Source organism: Haliaeetus albicilla, chromosome 14, assembly GCF_947461875.1.
Source record: "Haliaeetus albicilla chromosome 14, bHalAlb1.1, whole genome shotgun sequence".
NCBI classification, from domain to species: domain Eukaryota; kingdom Metazoa; phylum Chordata; class Aves; order Accipitriformes; family Accipitridae; genus Haliaeetus; species Haliaeetus albicilla.
In genome coordinates, this window is record NC_091496.1 from 3,302,356 (window position 1) to 3,320,545 (window position 18,190).

Sequence of the window (18,190 nt, forward strand, 5' to 3'; positions counted from 1 at the left end):
TGGGGTCTCTTGGGTCTCCATGCTGTATGCGCAGGCCAGCTGGCAGTGTTCATCTTGCAGTCATCCAACATGGTCACCCCTGCCGGACCCGGTCCTTGGCCCCCCCCGGGCAGCGCTCCTGCTCAGCAGCGGCTTTTGTGAGTTCAATGCCTGGCAGCAAGGAGCTGAAATGAGATCTCGCTGTTTCATACGGTACCAAAGCAGTACCGGGGAGTGTTGAAGGCTTTAAATCAGATTTGCATCAGTTACCTATAGGGACAAAGGTTCTGTTTCTCTACAGATCCTCATGCCAGCTGTTTTTTCCCAAGAAATCTGGGCGCCGTGTATGTCTTTCCATAAAAAGAAAGGTGCAGTGGGAGTCTCAGCTTTCTGCTTTGGCTGGAGAAAAATGTGAAAAAATTACAGGAGTGCAAGGGAAAGAGAAACTGATTGGAGAAATGAAGAGCCTTGTGTGCTCCTGCACAAGCTTAGGGACCCGTGCAAAGGATCTCTGAATTCAGAGTTATCACCAGGAATCAGGAGAAAGGATGACCCACGCATACTTTTGGATGTCAGCAAAACCAGCTGTATCAATGCTGCTGCACCTTTGCGGTGCCTGTAGTCACAGGGCAACCACAATTTTGGGGGTCATCTCAGCCTCAGGAGCCACATTTCTTATCAGCCCCACAGGTTTCCAGTGCCCAGATTGATCCTATCTAACTTCAGGTTATTCACCGAGGTGTTTTAGACAAGTGTAAAGCTACGATATACAGGCACTGGATAGTGCAGGGCCCCTCTGAGGGTGACTTGCACACCTGAGATCTGAAATGCCCTATTTCGAATATCCTAGGGTATATATTCACAACTTAGGTGCATCAGTGAGACCCCTGCTTTAGTGATTCATGGTGGTTAGAAGGGGTAATACTAAGCAGTAATGTCCCTGGATAAGTGTGAAGCTTCTGATGTTTCCTCCTGAACTGGGCCAAATGGCAGTTGGGTAGCATATTTTTGTAAAAAAATAAGACATTTTTCATTCTTTGAGGAAATAGGTGATTTATTCTTTAAGGAAATAGTGAAATTTTATTATGTGGATGCCCCGTCTTTACCTTTCTGTACAGCCCTTGAGTCAACAGCACAGCCTGTTCCCATTAGGAAAAAAAAAGCTAAAAATAAAAAGCTAAAAATAGCAAAAAGACATCTCTGAAAATGGCTTAATACTTGGCAGCTCTCAAAAAGCCTGAGGGTTTTCCTAGTGGTATTCTCCAGGGTTTAATATTGGGCCCAAAGCTATTGAAAATTTTTGTGAATGAGTGGAAGTTGATATTAAATCCTGGGGATAAAATATTCAGTGGTGCAATGATTAGCTCAGCATTAATGAAGATGATGACAGAGCAGTTGGGTGACTTCGGCTCCCTCAAACAAAACACATGCAAACTTCTGTGTCTCATAAAAAGGAATATAGGTCAGGCTGGAAAGTGGGAGACGTGTCCTAGAAAGCAATGACTGAAATGGAAGAGCAGGTCATTTCTTTACCTCCTTGCAAAGGGTTTCTCCTAGTCTAGCCCGTAGCAGAAACAGATTGACACCATCCTGCATCCTTGAAGGAGTGCAAGAGGGTGGGAGAGTAGTAGTCATGCTCTGCGGTCTGCTCTGGAGTCTCCTTTTGTAAAACAGCACGGAGAGATAGGAAAAGGAGCACTAAAGACCCACAAAAATTATTTGTAGGGAGTGGGAAGGTGTGATTTCCTCAAAGGGACTGAGAGAATCTCAGTCTGTTAATTTATCAGAAAGAAGATTGAGGAATTGAAGGCTCGATTTGCATGTCTGAGCACCTTCATGGGGTGAAAACAGCAAGTGTAAAGGGCCCTTCAATCCAGAGAAGAAAAATAGAAGAAGAATCAGTGGTTGGAAGCTAAAGCCCAATGAATTCAGGTGAAAAGTAAGGCATGTACAAGCTTTTTATGGTGTGAGTGATTAACCACTGGAACAAACTGTCCGTGAAATGGAGGATTCTCCATTTCTTGGTATCTCCACTTTGAAATGTGAAGTCTTTCTAGGCAACATCCTTTAGCTAAAACCAGATTATTTGATTCAGTATAAGGGTAGATGGGAGAAATTTAGTGGCCTGTGATGTACAGGAGGTGAGAACAGATGAGCTAATGGTCCCTTCTGACCTCAAATGCTATGCATTTATATGATCCCTGAATTAAATGTCCCTGAACTTTCATTTTATGGCAAGATGTATGTCTGAGAAAACTGGGAAAACACGTGTAGTGCTTGCTGCACTACGTTATGCACTTAATCCATTGAAATATGGGCACTGGGAGCTGGGATGGAGCAACTTCCCATTGTGCTCAGTAGGAATTCTGCATTTCAAGCCCTCCAGGAATTAAAGTGCTGCAGAGAGGGAGCTGGGCTTTGCTAGGAACTTCTTCTCACTTATTTCACACTGAAACAAACAGCAGAGGTACCTCAAGGCAAATAGATATGCCCCGAAATAGTTGCCTGCATCTCTGCCTGGTCATTATCTTTTTGGCAGCACTAATTACCACCCAAACCTTGAAAGCGCACAGAGCTCTCACAGGCGTCGGCCGAGCAGTAAGCTCGCTCTGGTTTTCTCTCATTTAATAAACTGAGACATATATTTAAGGGCTTGCGAAGAGTCTGCTTCACATTTTCTCCCTGGATCTTGGTTAACTCTTGGCTGAAACATTCAGTAACACTGTTGGTGGTGAGCACTCTGGAGAGGCAGAGGTATCGTAATAGCCCTGGAAAATCCCAATTTTGTGTCTCTAGGCTGGGTTAGTGTATGTTTGCTGCAGCCTGATCAACTGCAAGCAAAGGTTATCATGGCTCTCCCTGCCTCACATCTTCAGTTTTTGGTTTGCAGATTAACCAGCGTGACCTCATCGCTCCTCAGCTGATGCTATCACTCCAATTGATGCTGCCTGTGGCAGGCTGCGGAGCTCGTGTCAGCTGAGATTTGATGGCACCGCATGGAGAATGACTTATAAAAGGAGAGGAGGCAGTGATGAGAGGAGTTGAAATGGGGGTATGTGTGAGGGTATCTGGGAGTAAAAGAAACACCCCTTTTTGTGGCAAGAAGTGTGTCCTCTGAGGAGGTGTGTGAAGCTCGGTACCGGTGTAAACTCACACCGCTGAAAGCAAGCAAGTGCACGCAGCTTTACGAGTTACCCGCCGTCCGCTGAGCCCGTGATAAAGCAGTCTGAATTGCGGTTTAAGCTGATGTGTTTTCTTTCGCAGCTGGGATGAGCCTGAAGGATACGCACGGTATGAAGGATATGTGCCTCACGCTGAGAGGTGACACCCTGTGAAAGGTGGTAGCTTCATAGTTTTTGGTGATGTGGTCAGTGCCTGAGAGTCCAGGGAGGAGAAGGCTATGAAGAGGTGACCTAGGCCACCAGGTAGCCTCTTCTTTTGCCCAACATTTGGCTAACAAGGGTAAACAAATGGTCAAAAGAGAAATGGAACCAAAATGATCAGAGGTATGGAGCGGTTTCCATGTGGGGGGTGACCGAAGAAGCAGGAACTCCTCAGCCCGGGAAGAGGTGAGCTGGGGCGTGTGGTAGAGATTGGTGACGTTGTGAATGGCAGAGGGGGATGGATAGGAAGCGACTGTTCGCCACCTCTGCAAATACAAGAATTACAGGGCATGAAATTAAACTGTTGAAAATCAAGTCCTGAACAAAGGAAAGGAGGTGATCCCTTCGAGCAGTGGACTCTGGAGCTGTGAAACTCCCTGCCAAAGTATGCTGTGGATGGAAAAAGTCAATGTAATTTCAAAGGTAAACTGGAAAATTAAAAGAAAGGTCTGTTCAGGTTATGGAATAGAGACACCTAAGACTCAGAAGTTCCCCTGAATTAAAATAGCCAAAGGCTGGGCAGCTACTGGGGACTTACCATATATGTTTACCCTGTTTTTACGCTTTCTTTAGCGCCGTAAGGCCATGGCTGACGACAAAGAGCTGGGATATGTGGAGTGTTGATCCCAACCAGTACAGCTCATTTTGAGTGCTATTATGGGGAATTCTAAGTCTGATCACAACTGAAGAAAGGGGCATTTTTTGAACTGTCCGTCTGCCACAATTTCTGTAGCTTGGCAGTGCTTGTAGGCATCATATAATCCTGCACAAGGGAATTAGATCAACATGATCAATCCTTCATGAACCACATGGGTCATCAAGCAGTGGAGCTAGAAGTCCAGGAGGGAGTGGGGGTGACTGGGGACAGAGATGAGGCAAAGATCCTCCAGACACTGGGATGAAGGCATCTTAGCCCAGGGAGATGATGAGGGTATGAAGGTGGGATTTGGAGTGGTGATAGGATTAAATGAATTGGAGCTCACAACAAGGAGACATGACAGGCTACCTGAGAGGGCTGCTGAGGTGAATGAATCTGCAGGAAGATGCTCCTTGGTAACTGAGGGTGAGGATGGGAACATCTGGAAAGGTGGTGGGACAAGGTGACCTGGAAAGTAGCCATCACCATTAGAAACAACTATTAACTTCTCCCTGTGTTTTAGTAGTTCATGCCTCCACCAGGAGCCTTCAAGTGATGCTGGACTTTGAGAAAGCCCGTTGCAATGACATAAATTCCATTACAGGTCCCAATTAAATCTATATATAGTCTTTATACAGCCTGGGTAACAGTCTATCCCTTGCTCGGCAGGCATGCTTCAGTAACCACACAGGCACCGGCTCTCATTAAGCCTGGGCTGGCCCTGCATTAATTGTGACATGAGGCTCTCTATTTTGAAGGCTTTTGAACACAAATACTTAGCCAAACCTCATTTGTTTTATAGTTTACAGACTGAAACACTTGACCGTGGGATCAAGATTTAGCAGTGAACAAGGCAGGGGGGTTCTGAAGCTACCTAGACCTGGCAGGGAGAAACACAGATTGAATACTATAGAGAAGGTTGGCCAGAGCTGATGGTTTGCAGGGTGGGTAAGAAGGTGGCTGGTTTCGTCAGGCTTGGGTAAAACCATTTGACACTCCTTCCACACCTCTGAGCTGATGAACTGTGATTTTTACAAAGGACAAGGATTCCTAATAAATTTCCTGCCTTGTGCAGAGAGCACGTCGGCATGCCGATGGCATGGACAGTTGCTATCCCAGCTGAGGAAGAGTTTTGCATTCTTGGTAAGGAAAAAACAAGAGTGAATTGGGAGGAAAGCTGAATGAGAATCAATGCTGGAACCTCTGGGCACACGCTCTTCAGTCTCCAGGTTGCCAGCTGTACTTGGAGCAGGATGATGTGTTCCTAGCTTCTCCTCGAGTATTGATGCTTTTGGGAGAAGAGTCATTATACCGTGGTAGACTTCTTTGAAGAAGGGACAGCACGGGGTGTAGGCTGAGCAGTTGTGAAGGGGGAACCTGGGAAGCCGCCAAGCCTTCAAGAAAAGGACTGAGATAATCTTTGTTATTTGAGTGTCTGTTCCTTTGTAAATAAACCAGAACAGAGAGCAAGAATGAGCTTGGATGCAGCAAAGCACGAGGGCTGTATTTACAGAGCAGATGGTGAAAGGCACTTGTTCAAACACAGTTCGTGTCATCACACAAGGTCTTTTGAATTCCTGGAACATTTTTCTAGCTATGTGACACAGTGGATTTCCTCTACTACTCTCCCAGTGATTAAGGAAAATGCATTTTGTATTGTGACTGGTTATTCTGGTACTACAATTAGGAAGAGGGGAGACTTTAGCATGTTTGGGTATTGTTTGCAGTGGCAAGATTAAAGGTATAGGAGAAAATTAAGTATGGCATTGATGTGAGATTCACCTCACCCTGTATTCAACCTGTATGTTGTAAAAGTCTCCATCTGACCTGGCTGTCTAGACTCCTTTATATTCAGTGGATAGACATAGGAACACCCAGAGTGTGATTTATCTCATCCCTGGGCCGACATCTAAAAACAGAGAGCAGACAAATCCTGCCCTGCCAAAGGTCTCTCCTTCAGCAGAACCTGGATTTCTAGCTTAGACTTAGACTCTGATGTTGCAGACAGACTTTGGTGAGAGGGCAAAACCCTTGCTTTGCATACCTCCCATGCTGGAGCTGTTCCCCACAAGTGCCAAGGTTTACAGACTTGATGGATCAGAAATGAAGCCTTCCCAAAGTCCCCAACTTGGCTTTTCTGAGCGAGCTGTAAAGCAGGGTCGTCCTGCCAAGGGAGGCATGGAGAAGAGGATTGCACTGCAAGGTGTGCCAAGAAAATTGCGCTGCTGTAGAAGCACCAGTAGCGATGTCATCGTGAGAGCATCCGATGGGAACTGACATCTCTCAGCCTTACCCCAAAGGCTTCTGGGGCTATTGCCACAGAGGCTGTGGGCCTCAAATCTTTCTATATCTGTCATTGCTTTACCTCTGTTCCTGTGATTGGCGTGTGATTGTGGCTGGGAATTTGCTCTGGCAACGCCAGGGTGAAGACGTCTTTCACCGAAGATGTGCAGGACAGCTCAGGGCAGTGAAGAGAAGAGGAGAAGCAGCACAGATACAGCTGTAGGTAGGAAGCCCTTTGTGAACAAAGAATATTTGGACAGGTAATTTACCCTGCCACACAGCAGGACATTGACCCCCCAGTTTAATTATTGTGTCATTTGTCCTTGACAGCTACTGCTGCTTCCAATTAACTGTCCTTAATTAAAGCCTCCAGTTTTCCAAGTATGTAAGCATGGATTTACTGGGAAGCGTGCTACAATAAAGAGGAAGAGCTTGGGGGTGTCTGACGAGAAATGACATGCCCTGTCCCTGTGGGACTGGCAAGTTATTTAGTTATCATGCTGGAGTGCCAGGCTGGAATCAAACCCAGATCCTCTTCTCCATCTCTGCAGGATCATCTCCTCGCCCACCAGTTTTACAGCCTCACATGTGTCTGAGTCCTGTTTCTTACCAATATAACTAAGATGTGCTTCAACTCCCTGGGCTTTTCTTTTCTGTGTTCCTGCTTCTTGCTGAGTTTGTAGGTCAGGTGGATGAGGCACAGGATCTTGAACATGACAGAGGAATTCAAGGTCCCTTTGTCTGTAATTCAGGCCAAATTACAATTGGCATCCTGGGATGCCGTGCAGGTGACCGAACGTCCTCACTGACTCTGTTAAGGGTGCAGAATCCGGTGCCACCAGTGGTTTCTTAGGTGTTTTTTCCTGCTCTATTTAATAAACTGTATTATCATGAACTCTCTATTCAAGGCTTTGAAATCAAATAAGCTCCTCTCTTAATCTTTTTGCAGTTTCTCGGGGCTGGCTGAGTCTTGAAAGATAGCCGCATTCACAGAACCCACATGGCTTGACAGAGTCACTGTTCAGTGTTTTGGAAGTGTATCTTTTGACTGTTGGGGAGGAAATTGGCTACTTATGATGTCTTTTTGTACATTTAAATTAACTTAGTCCATCAGACTGAATAAATCCCGCCGCTGTATTAACATCCAATTATAACAGCAGAGATTGAGCAGTGATTCACATTTTGACCAGAATGTTGGCAGTTTAAGGGGAAAAAAAAGTAATGTATATTGAAATAAAAAAGTCAAAAATGGGAGCCAGAAAATTATGACTGAGCACATAGCAGGAGCTTTTGTGAATGTATAATGGCGGAAGCGGGAGCCAAATTTCTAACAGGATTAGCTGTTACTGTCTATAAGATCCAAAAACCTCAATCATTTTGTTTTAAATGACTTTCTGTAGTTCATTCATACTAGAAATAGAGGGTGGAAGTGAGGCTGGGAGCTAGAGAAGCTGCAGTTTGGAATTTAGGCTGGATCAGAGGTGAGGACAGCCCAGGTGTTGTGTGAAAAGCCCTGAAGTCGTATGTAGCAGGTGAGCTCTGAACCGTACAGCAGTTTGCAGATTTTGCCAGATTTTCCAAGACGTCCTTGTGAGCCAGAAACTCGATGAACGATTTCTTTGGGGATTGGTGGATGAATGTGTTGACAAAGTGAAATGACCTTTCAAATCCTGCTGCAGCTATGGCAGCTGGACCTGCTCGTGGTTTTCTTGCTGCCCTTGAGCAGGACATCAGATGCCCTTACCACTTGTCCGACCCTGGCTCTGGGATTGCATCTCCCTCGGGATAGCTGTGAGTAGGGGACAGTCTAGAGGCTGAAGCTGCCCGAGGGATATCGGTCCTGACCCTTTGGTCTCCCCTGTTCGAGCAAGGTGCTAGCGGGGAGGTTCCTGGGTCTTTCGCACCCTCCACTGCACTGCAGTGATTTTGGAAATCCTGTGTTAGTCTGGCTGCTCTGGAAATGCTGCTTACCTCAGGGATGATCAGGGATCATCTGTCCCTCTGCTCTGCTATGGGCAGAGCCTTGGAAGCACAGCAGCTCTTAGACGTCCATCAGGTGTGGGGACAGGGATCTGTAGGAACCTTACCTTCATTTCTTTGATATTTCATTGAAGCCAAAGTCTAAATATATTGTACTTAATAACTTAGTGTTCAGTAATCAGGTCTTTCCTGGACTTCTTGTGTGAATTTGCTCAGATGCCTTAAGCCCACATCTCCAAAGACATTTAGATAGCACCTACTTCAGCTGCATGAGATCTCACTTTCAGCTTCAGCTCTCATTGATAAAATGGGGATATGTGCTTCATCACACATGGGATATAAGCCCTTAGAACAACAGCACTCTTTTCTTACATCCATATATTGCTGTAGCACAGTGAGGCCAAAAATATCGGTTAAGCCGCGACCACTGCAGGAATATAAATGACTCAAACCTGGCTCATGGTGCCCCAAAATGAAGGACACGTTGCTTTGTTAATCCTCTGTCTGCATATAACCTGAGACCCTGGTTATATTTGCTGCAGAATATTGAATCCAAGTTCCACCCCAATGAGAACCAGAGGTAGGGAGCCTCACAGAGGTTGGGAAATGACCTTGAAAAATTTGTTAGACTTTCCAAGGATGGAGAAGGGGTGGAAGGAGTAATCACAGTCTGGTTTACAATGGAGATTTCAACCTTCAGCGCTGCCTAGTCCCTTCATCACAGTGAATAATGGCAAGGCACTGTAATTGGGAGGCTGCATGGACTTTTCTTTTTCAGATATTTTAGGGGCAGCATAAAAAGCTGACTGCTCCCAGGAGGCACGGTCAGTTCTCAAAACTTTCAACTGAGTTGCTGAGCTGAATTAATTACAGTTTATGTTCCAAAGGAAAATAAGACCTCTGATGTGCCTTATTTGCTTGATGTTCTCTTTCTTTTCAGCTGATGACCCCTAGGTGGCTTTCCTTTCAGTCTCAGCTCCTTTGTTTTTTGTAGTTTCTTTCTTTATTAATTAGAAGGTCTGACACTTGCAGCCCAAGACATTTATCAGCATGGTATAATTTTAATTAATCTCACAATAATGGTACTTGAGGTGAACTCACAAAAGGTCTCATATAGCAGGAATAACACATAGCAATGCAAATGGTGACACAGGGCACCTACTATTCTGGTGTACAGGACACCTACTATTCTGGTGTGCTTGACAGGAGGTGGGATGTAGCTTGGTGCAAGCTCATACCACATAGCTGTGCTCTGGGACAGTGACACAAGCTAGGTGTGCTCCTACACAACATACAAACTGTATCCTATAGAGACCGAGTACCCTAAACATACTGAAAAGGAAACATTTCTGCAAAGATGAAGATCTGGATTCCCAGGAGGTTCCTCCGGCCTCTGAAAGGAGCTTGGATATCCTTTGACAGCTAATTAAATAATAATAATAATAGTAATACCTACAGAGACCACTTTTTGTCTACTCTTTCTGTAGAAATTTGCAAAGAAATAGCAAGTTTCAGTCCTCCAGGACTTCTTTCTTGTACATATATCATAGTCACAAGTGGATTTTGACTTACATCATTCAAACCCAACATCACTAGATGTTGGAAGAATGCATGTTCAGATCTAAACTTCTTAGACAAGGCTCATTTTATAAGACAGATGTAAACTACCTCAGAAACTGAGGTTCACAGAAACTATCTACAGCTAATGAGGATAAATTGAGCAGCACCATATGTTAAACTGAGGGTAGTTTGGATAGGAACTGCATAGCCAATCCCAACTGTGTTCACAAATTTCTAATTACAAGGTGGACGTTACATAATCGATTGCATCTGGGTTGGGGAATGGCAGATTTACAGTCTTTCAAAACTGAATTATCTGCCTCTTCTGCAAGTACTCTGATGTTCACAGCGCAGACATGGTCAAGCTAGATGTGATCAAGGAAAAATAATTCGCAACGTATTTTTCTCAGGTGGAAATAACAGGCGGGAATGGCTGACAGAAGAAATTATAGGGTCTCCAACTTTTGATGTCTTCTTGTAAAAAATTGTATGTCTTTTTGGAAGTTGGATGCAACACAGACTATTGGGTTCAACATAAGTCTAATTGGGTGAAATCCTAGAGCATACAACTTATAATTGATGAACAGTTGATACCTTCTTGACCTGAAGCTTAAGGAAGGTGGAACAATTGCATTCATGTCCAAGCCATCTTACCTTTGAAAGTTCTTGATATGTACAGAAGTTTCAATGACTCGCTCCCTGTTTTGATCTTCCCATTTTCGTTGCTCAGTGATCTGTCCTGATTATGTTCTTATGCTCATGGCAGTAGATTAAATTTGAGAAAGGTTTGGGATTTTTTTTTTTCCCACATTCTTCCTTTTTCATTAAAAGCTTTCAGGAGCAGCAGTTGGTTTCTTTGGGTGACTTGACACAGGCAATGGTGCAATGGTAAATAAATCCCACCATATTTTTATCTGAAGTTTTCTAAAGCTGCTGCCACTTGCCAGAGGTAAAAATACAGATTTTCAGCTTTTGCTCATAAACTATCAACTACCATGTGGGGTGTCTGTATAGGGGTTAAGAAGACAATTTCTGATACAAACAGAAAAGGTCTTCATAAATAGCTGGAATTTTGCCTGATATATATTTATATATAAAAGCCAGTTCTTGTTTCATTTACAGTTGCAATCAGAATGAATCTTAATCTGTCACTTCACAGCTCAAACTCTCTAGAATGTTGCACCAAGTAAAAAATTGGCACTAGGATCCAGGTGTATTCCTTTGTAATTTGTCACGAGTAACTGTTCTGCTGTTTATAGTTGGTAGTTCTCAGTGGTGTTTCATCAGGATAATACCACGCTATATCATCTGAAGGAATAAATTCTCCCTGCTGACATGAGCTGGGGTGAAGGCACTGGCAATTGACTGTACATTATAGAAGCTCTCTGAAGCTTATTCAATGGAAAAGAGACTATCAGGTCATTTGGCCCAAATTGTGCGTTTGGCTTCAAAAGAAGTAAGGGGCTTACAAAACCTAATAGGAATCAAAAGGCTCCAGTCCATTAGACAGGAGGAGGTCAGGCTAGGCAGTCCCTTCTGTCTTTGAAATCTCTGAGTGAAATACTTTAATTAAAAAGGAAGAAAGAAAAAAAAGATAATAACATGCAGTATTTTGGCAGCAGATGGGTGTTTCAGGTCCACCTCTAATGCCTTCTGAGCTGCAGAGTCAGGGCAACAGCAAGCTCGTTCGATACCCAGGCTGGTAGCCTTTGTCCTTCTCCTGGTGGCAACAACCTCTCCAGGGATGGGACACTGATGGTTGGAAAGGTGCCTGGGCAATGGGGAGTGGAGCTAAGACTCTCCTGGGACCGGTGGTGGTGTGGGAGGTCATGGGAGAGAAACAGAGATCACGAGACCTCAGTTCTCACAGGAAGCCAGAAAGCAACAAGGTCCACAACCAGAGTGTAGGAGAGCGTTGAGATCCAGTGAGCTCAACTTGCTGCAGAAGATCACACGTTGTTTAATTGTCTCAAGGTGCCAGGTCTGCACACAGCCTGCCTGATTTGCTGATTCCCTGTGAAACTGCAAATGAGGACGACTGGCAATGAAGCTCCGCAAGTGAGGTCATCTGGCACGGAAGTGTGAAAGGCCATGGGGAAGAGGGCAAGGTCACAGGGGACGTGCTGGTCTCAACAGGGGTTGCACCAAGTTGACTGCTGATCTGGACAGGGGTTGCACCAGGTTGAACTCGAGCAATCTGCAGCCACATCCCTCTGCCCCAGGCCTGCCGAGCTCTACGGGGATGTCCCTCCGGGAGGACAGGCACCAGGGGAAGAGGACAGGGAGGGTGGCACCTCCGTCAAGTCATTATGGGCATTACGGAGCCCTGTGAAAAGCCTGACAGGTTGTCCCCTTTCCTCCTGCAGCTCACTCGGGTGCCCGTGGAGTCGTGTAGCCAGTACGAGACCTGCAGCGAGTGCTTGGGCTCAGGCGACCCTCACTGTGGATGGTGTGTTCTTCACAACACGTAAGTACCTGCTGGTGTTTGCCACCATCCCAGCCCCGCTGTTCTGCCAACCATCTTCCCTCAACGGCTGTGATGACACATGGCAGAGATGCAAAATGCTGTCTCAGTCCCTGGCTGAACTAGGTGAGCCAATGAGTCACCCAGGTACCTCCAGCAAGGTCTCTGGGACTTGCTGGGGGAGACTTTGTTTAACAGAAGCATTTTTTGGAAGACAAGGGAAGAGAAGGGTGGTAGAGACTGGTCAGATCTCCTCAACCACAGTCTGCTGACTGCACCAGGAAAGCACCTGTCCACCCTGATGTGCTTTGAATCAAACCCACCAGCAGCTCTTCTCTGGGTGACAGTTACCTTCTTGTTTCCATTGCTTAAGGCAGTTTGGCTCTGACTAGCAACCTGGCTCACACACTTGTCTCAGCACCTCCAACTTTCCACTGCTGACCTAAACCTCTCCTCTTTCAGACTTGCCATGATCTCCATTGCCCTTAGAGAGGGATCAGGTCCCTGTAAGCATCATGGGGTCCACCCCAAGTTAGATTTCAAGGAGACCTTATGGTTTGTACGCTCACTGTGGGAAAATGTTGACCCTGAAGTTGAGTGTTTGTCCTGTGTGGGTCAACTCAACTGTGCCAAATGAGCACAAATGAGCCAACTCCTCATTTGGCTTATCTGGCCAGGATGTTGAGCAAATTTGTCTATATCCACATTCCTGGGCTTCTGTATAACAGGCCAAGAAGGGATCTCATTCCACCATTTCATTATTCTACAGTATTGGCTTATCCAGTGCCTCGCAAGGAGCACTGGATCCAGATGTCCTCAGGACTGGGAGATTAGTTCATCGGCTTTGTTTTCTGTAGGCTTTTTAATGATGCTATTGATCTTGAAGTTTCCTCTCTGCAGCCTTCACTGACAGTGATCTCCTCAGGGGAACCCACTGCCAAAGCTGTGGAGAGGGAGGTGTCAGGTTGGCTGAGTTCCTGGCTATGAGTGGCAGGGTGGTCTCCTTTGCCAAGAACCTCTCAGCAGAGACAGAGGCTGGAAAGTGCATTGGATCTGTCTAACTAAATGTCTCTAGCTGAGCGTGGCTCTGCAGGGTGCTGTCACTCCAAGTTTCTAGTGCCCTTGGCAGCGATGGAGGGTTTTTCTGATGGACCCTGCTATTGCAGTGTGTCTGTCTTCTCCCACCGAGTTCACCTCTGAATTCTTCCTGTTGCATTGCAAACTCTCCTGGTGGAGACAGTGATCCAGCTGAAGCGATCCTCTTCTTTCTGGAGCAGAAGAAAAGGGAACAAACCTGTACCATATTCCAACCTTCTGTGGATGCTCCTTAGCTTCTGTGAACCTCATCCAAAGCCATGACAGTCTGCTTAATTTCAGATCAGATCTAGGTGATCCATCCCAAAACTTGTCCAAAAACTTGACTCAGGCTCTGGAATCATTCAAGGGATCCTTGGCAAACCAGTCCTGGGTTGCGGTCTGGTAGGCACGAACCCGTGAAACTTTCATCCTGCTGACCTGAGGATATTTCCAATTGATATACAGCTCTATAATATGTTTCCATCTCATCTTATCCTGCAACCATCCTACAGAGCAGTGAGTGTTCTGCTGTCAATGGAGGGACAGCACAGACTATGTGCAGGCGGTATAGAAAAGCATGAGTTTGGCCATTGATTGTATCACAGCAATGCTAGATAATTCATCTCCTACCATCCAGGGTCAGTGGCAACAAGCAATCAATACATCCAGCAATAAATCCCCCAAAGGAGAGAAAAGGGGCAGAGACAACTGCAGATTGCCCAGCAGCTTATTGTGAAGGGGTGTCAGAAATGTGATGGCTGGTGATGAGTGAGGTTGGTAGCATCGACTCAGAACAAGAAACTCCTGTACAGACTCGGTCCTTCAAGGAGAAGTTTGGCCTCACAGTCTGGACCTGCTTGATGGCAGGATCCCCATGCCCTCCTCCGTCTGGTCACTTAACCTCTGTTTCCTTATCTGGAAAAGAGAGGCACCTCTTATTTATGTACCTTGCAGCAGGGTCACTGAGATTAATTCCCTGTGGATTTTTTTGAAGCAGTTGGAAGGCAAATGTTACCAAATCCCACTCCAGTATGTTCCTTCCCCCTAGTTTCCACTGCAGTCAAGAAATCTGATTTCCAGTCCAGGTTTGGAAGGGGTTTTCAGTGCAGCCTCAGATTTTCCTCTCTGGGTCTCAGTTTCCTCATCCTTTTAGGTAGCCCTGAGAGCAGAGGAGCCAATTACATCCCATTCAACAAGGTTTGGCTGTGCAGGATATTCAGGGTAAGAGTGCCATGATACTAAGTCTCTTATTAGAACTTTGTGCACATTGAACCCCTTAAGATTCATTAATAGACCTTTCCTCAAGTGGGATGCATCATCAACGACTGCTGCACAAGGACCTCTGGGGAAATGTGCCATAAGCATTTCCCCTCGTGAAGTGCTAACCCTTCTCTCTTCCCTCCCAGTCAGGAATCCCAGGGGCTTTCCAGTGCACGGCTGAATCCAGCCATGCCGATGTGGGAGCTGTTTTGTGGAAGGGATGGAGGAAGCAGTTAGGCTGTGCAGGATCTGGGGTAGGGTGGTACTGGAAACCAGATTGCCTGTGGGCAAAGCCATGCCTTTCGCTCATCTTCCTCCTCCAGTATAAACCATCAAGAGGAACAGTGGTAGACTGGGAGACAGGTGAAAACTGCCAGATGGGGTACAGCATCGATCTTTTTTGTCTCTCCCATGCGTCTCTCTCTTATTTTGGGATTTGCACTTCAAGGGCTGACGCTGACCCTTTTCCCCAGACCCCCATTTCGAAGCTATCCGCTCCCACCACGTAAGAGGTCTGGGGATGCCTGGGGACAGCTCTCCATCCATCGTCTCACGGCGGAGCTGGGCTGTCTGCGTGGAGGGCGGTGTGCCAGGGCTCAGGAATCGATTTCCACAGCTCTGCTGTCCTAACCTTACACCGAGAAACTCGAGTCCGCTGAGAGAGAATGAGACAGACAGACCCACAGACGGCTGCAGGAGAAAGGAGGGGGGGAAGGATTGATTGGTTTCTGCCCCGAAGAGAGGAGAGCTGATATAGAGCAGGTCACTGGAGCTTTTCATCTCTGTATCTTTAGCTCCGATCTTGTCCCCCCCCCCCCTTTCCCTGCTGTAGCTCTGCTCCCCTCCTGGGCTCTGTTCAGGCCTCTTTAGGCGGCGATGAATCATTTAGTTGGTGTAAATTGAAAATGTGGCGCTCGGTTGCTGCATGGGTCTCCAGGGGAGGGAGAGGGGCCGGGGTGGGAGTAGGGGGGAGGAACCAGGCTGAAAAGCTAATAGCTGGCACGGAGGCACTTGGTGCCTGGTCGGAAGGTCGAAGCAATGTCATCAACCAGAACGGGGGGCTGCAGAGAGGGATGAGAGCAGAGCAAAGTTTTCTCCAAGCCTGAAATGAATTGCAGCTTCTTCCTATGTCAGATGCAGCAGCGTCCAAAGATGCCGTGCAATAGCTGACAACCCCTCTAAACCCCCCCGGCAAGATTCTTCTGTCTCCATCCATATCCAAACAATGACCCTCCTCTACCTCCTTTCCCCTTCCCATGCAGAGGGGCAGAGATAGCTGAGGCTTTTTTCCCCCAGAGAAGGGATAAACCCTTCTGCAGCTGAATGAGCCCTCACTATCCCCGCCTGGCCCCGCATCAGCTCCAGAGCAGACGTGCACAAGCACTGATCCATGTGCACATGGTGATCGTGCAAGTTTTCAGCCCTGCACAGTGTCTCTGGGTTGTGCTTAACACCCCATCTGCCAGCAGAATGGATATTTGGGGCAGAAAACCAGCATCATCCCTATAGGGAGAGGCAACACTTCATCAAGGGGAAATATGCTGACTTGCTGGGTGCAGAAGGGACCTGTCCCAGGCTCTGTTATGTTAGCTGCTGCTCCTAGATTTTAGCTGTGCTGCCTCATTTCATCCTCATGTAGCCTCTGTCTAATTTTGAGGTGACTAGTCGAACATGCACAAGCTGTCCGTAAGCGAGGATGCAGTCCCTCGGCACCAGCCTCCTCCTGCTTCTGGCATCTGCCCTCGCTGTTACAGGGAATCCTTGGCTGGCAGGTCATAAGTCGCAATCACAGAGGTAAATAGTCCCATTTTCTGGGAGGAGTTGTGATGTTTCAAAACTTTTTTTTTTCCGGCTTGTAGTGGGCCAGTTATGTTTTTTAATAAGAAATGTTCTTGAAAGCAGTTTTAGAAGGGGCTGATACCATTTAGGAATTGGAGAATGATTCATTTAGACACCAGAAGTTTTATTTGGGGATTTTACTTCAGGTTTTAGTAAATTGCTTAAAATTTCGAAGTAAAAAGTCATTCTGAAGTGAAGCATTACTTTTTTTTTTTTTTTAATTGAAATGAAACATTTGGGCATCTGTGATTTCCTTCTCCCCCAGAAGTCTTTTCCAGCTCTAGAGACTGAGCAAAGCAGGCCGTCAACAAACACTGTTGGTTTGAAGGAACTGATATTTGCTGCGGAGGGAAGAGGGCTTGTTTAAACATCACCAGTCTGTCCTACTGTGGAGGTAGCAGAGCCGGGAGTCGGCTCTGCTCTCTGCACCCCTCTGCTTGTCTGTGAGGAGCTGCACATGTCCTTCGTGTGTCCTTCTGGCACCCAAGAACCTCACCTAGGGACTCGAGGTGGCTCTCTTGGCTTTCCACCCCAGTTGCAGAGCACGTGCCAGGAGAGCATGTGCCCTACTGAACCATGGGAATAGGATGCACTGGCCTCCTGTAGGCATCCTCACCCCATGAATGAAGGAAAGACAGAAGACTTTTAGATATGGGCCATACCAGCCACCTTCCAGGATCCCTTTGGCTCGGGGTTAGTCAAGGGATGACCAAAATGTGGTACGCCTGATTACTCAAGCTGAGCTGACGGTGGATTAACTGGATAGCTGCAGCAACAGAGATGGTGTTTATGAGACACTTGAGAAGCCATATGAGAGTTTTTTGGTCTTCCCACAAAAGGACAGCCCTGTTCAGAAGGGTTTTATGCTGTCCTCTGGCAGCAGACACCTACCCCAGTATCTGGGAAGTTGCCTTCCATGTCCTGCTCTTCCCGTCTGCCTTGTAGCTGCAGGATACTTGTGTACGCAGAAATTACAATTCTCATTTCTAACACGATATGGAGGAAAAAGGCACTTAAACAAGTTGTTTTCTAGGGACTGAGGAATTAGTGTGGAGGGGGAGGGAGGTTTGTTATCCATGCTCAGACTCATTGCCAGACCAGGGAAAAAAAAGAAAAAGTTACAAAGTGCAGCTCCCGCTGTCTCCTCTCAGCAGGTAACCCGATGCAGAGGCTCATTGATCGTCCCTGGCTTTAACTTTCTTGGTCAAAGTCTTCTGAATCACTAGAGAGTCTCGGGTAACCTAGGCTGCCTACAGATGCTGCAATAAGACCTTTTTTTGAAGGGTCTTTTTCTTGCTTGACTTTCTGCTGTCTGAAAGACTGTGACTGTCTTTCAGGCTGAGTTTTTTTCTTTCTTTTCCCCTTCACCTCTTCTCTTTTCCTTCCCAGTCTTTTCCTCCACTAGCGCAGAGGAGGGAGTATATCTCCAGTGCTGTGTGGGGAAGGGTTACTGGGAAGGGCTGTATGGATCAGGGGTCAGGAACCCAGCAGGGCAGGAGGGTGGAATATCACAGCCAGTCCTGTGCCACTCTGAGCTCTAACAGATAGTGAGAAAAGAGTGATTTACTGATTCTTGCAGGGGCTTGTGATCCTATAGACCCTCAGCTTCCACGCCATGAAACCACGTTCTCAGCTGTTCCTGCTTTATACTCCCCATGCTGTTATGTCCCAAGGTGCAAACCAGAGTCCCCAAAAGGTAGCAAATTGCAGGTATTTTGCATTTGCCTG

General features: G+C 46.5%; 1 protein-coding gene across 2 annotated transcripts in view; it reads left to right on the plus strand.

Moving 5' to 3' along the window:
• The window catches only part of PLXNA4 (plexin A4), a 455,411-nt gene that overhangs the window by 284,704 nt on the left and 152,517 nt on the right, over positions 1-18,190 (plus strand). For both annotated transcript variants that reach the window (XM_069801537.1, XM_069801538.1), the window contains exon 5: positions 12,189-12,289. In XM_069801537.1, coding sequence (XP_069657638.1) covers positions 12,189-12,289 — 101 coding nt within the window. The remainder of the gene's footprint in view (positions 1-12,188; positions 12,290-18,190) is intronic.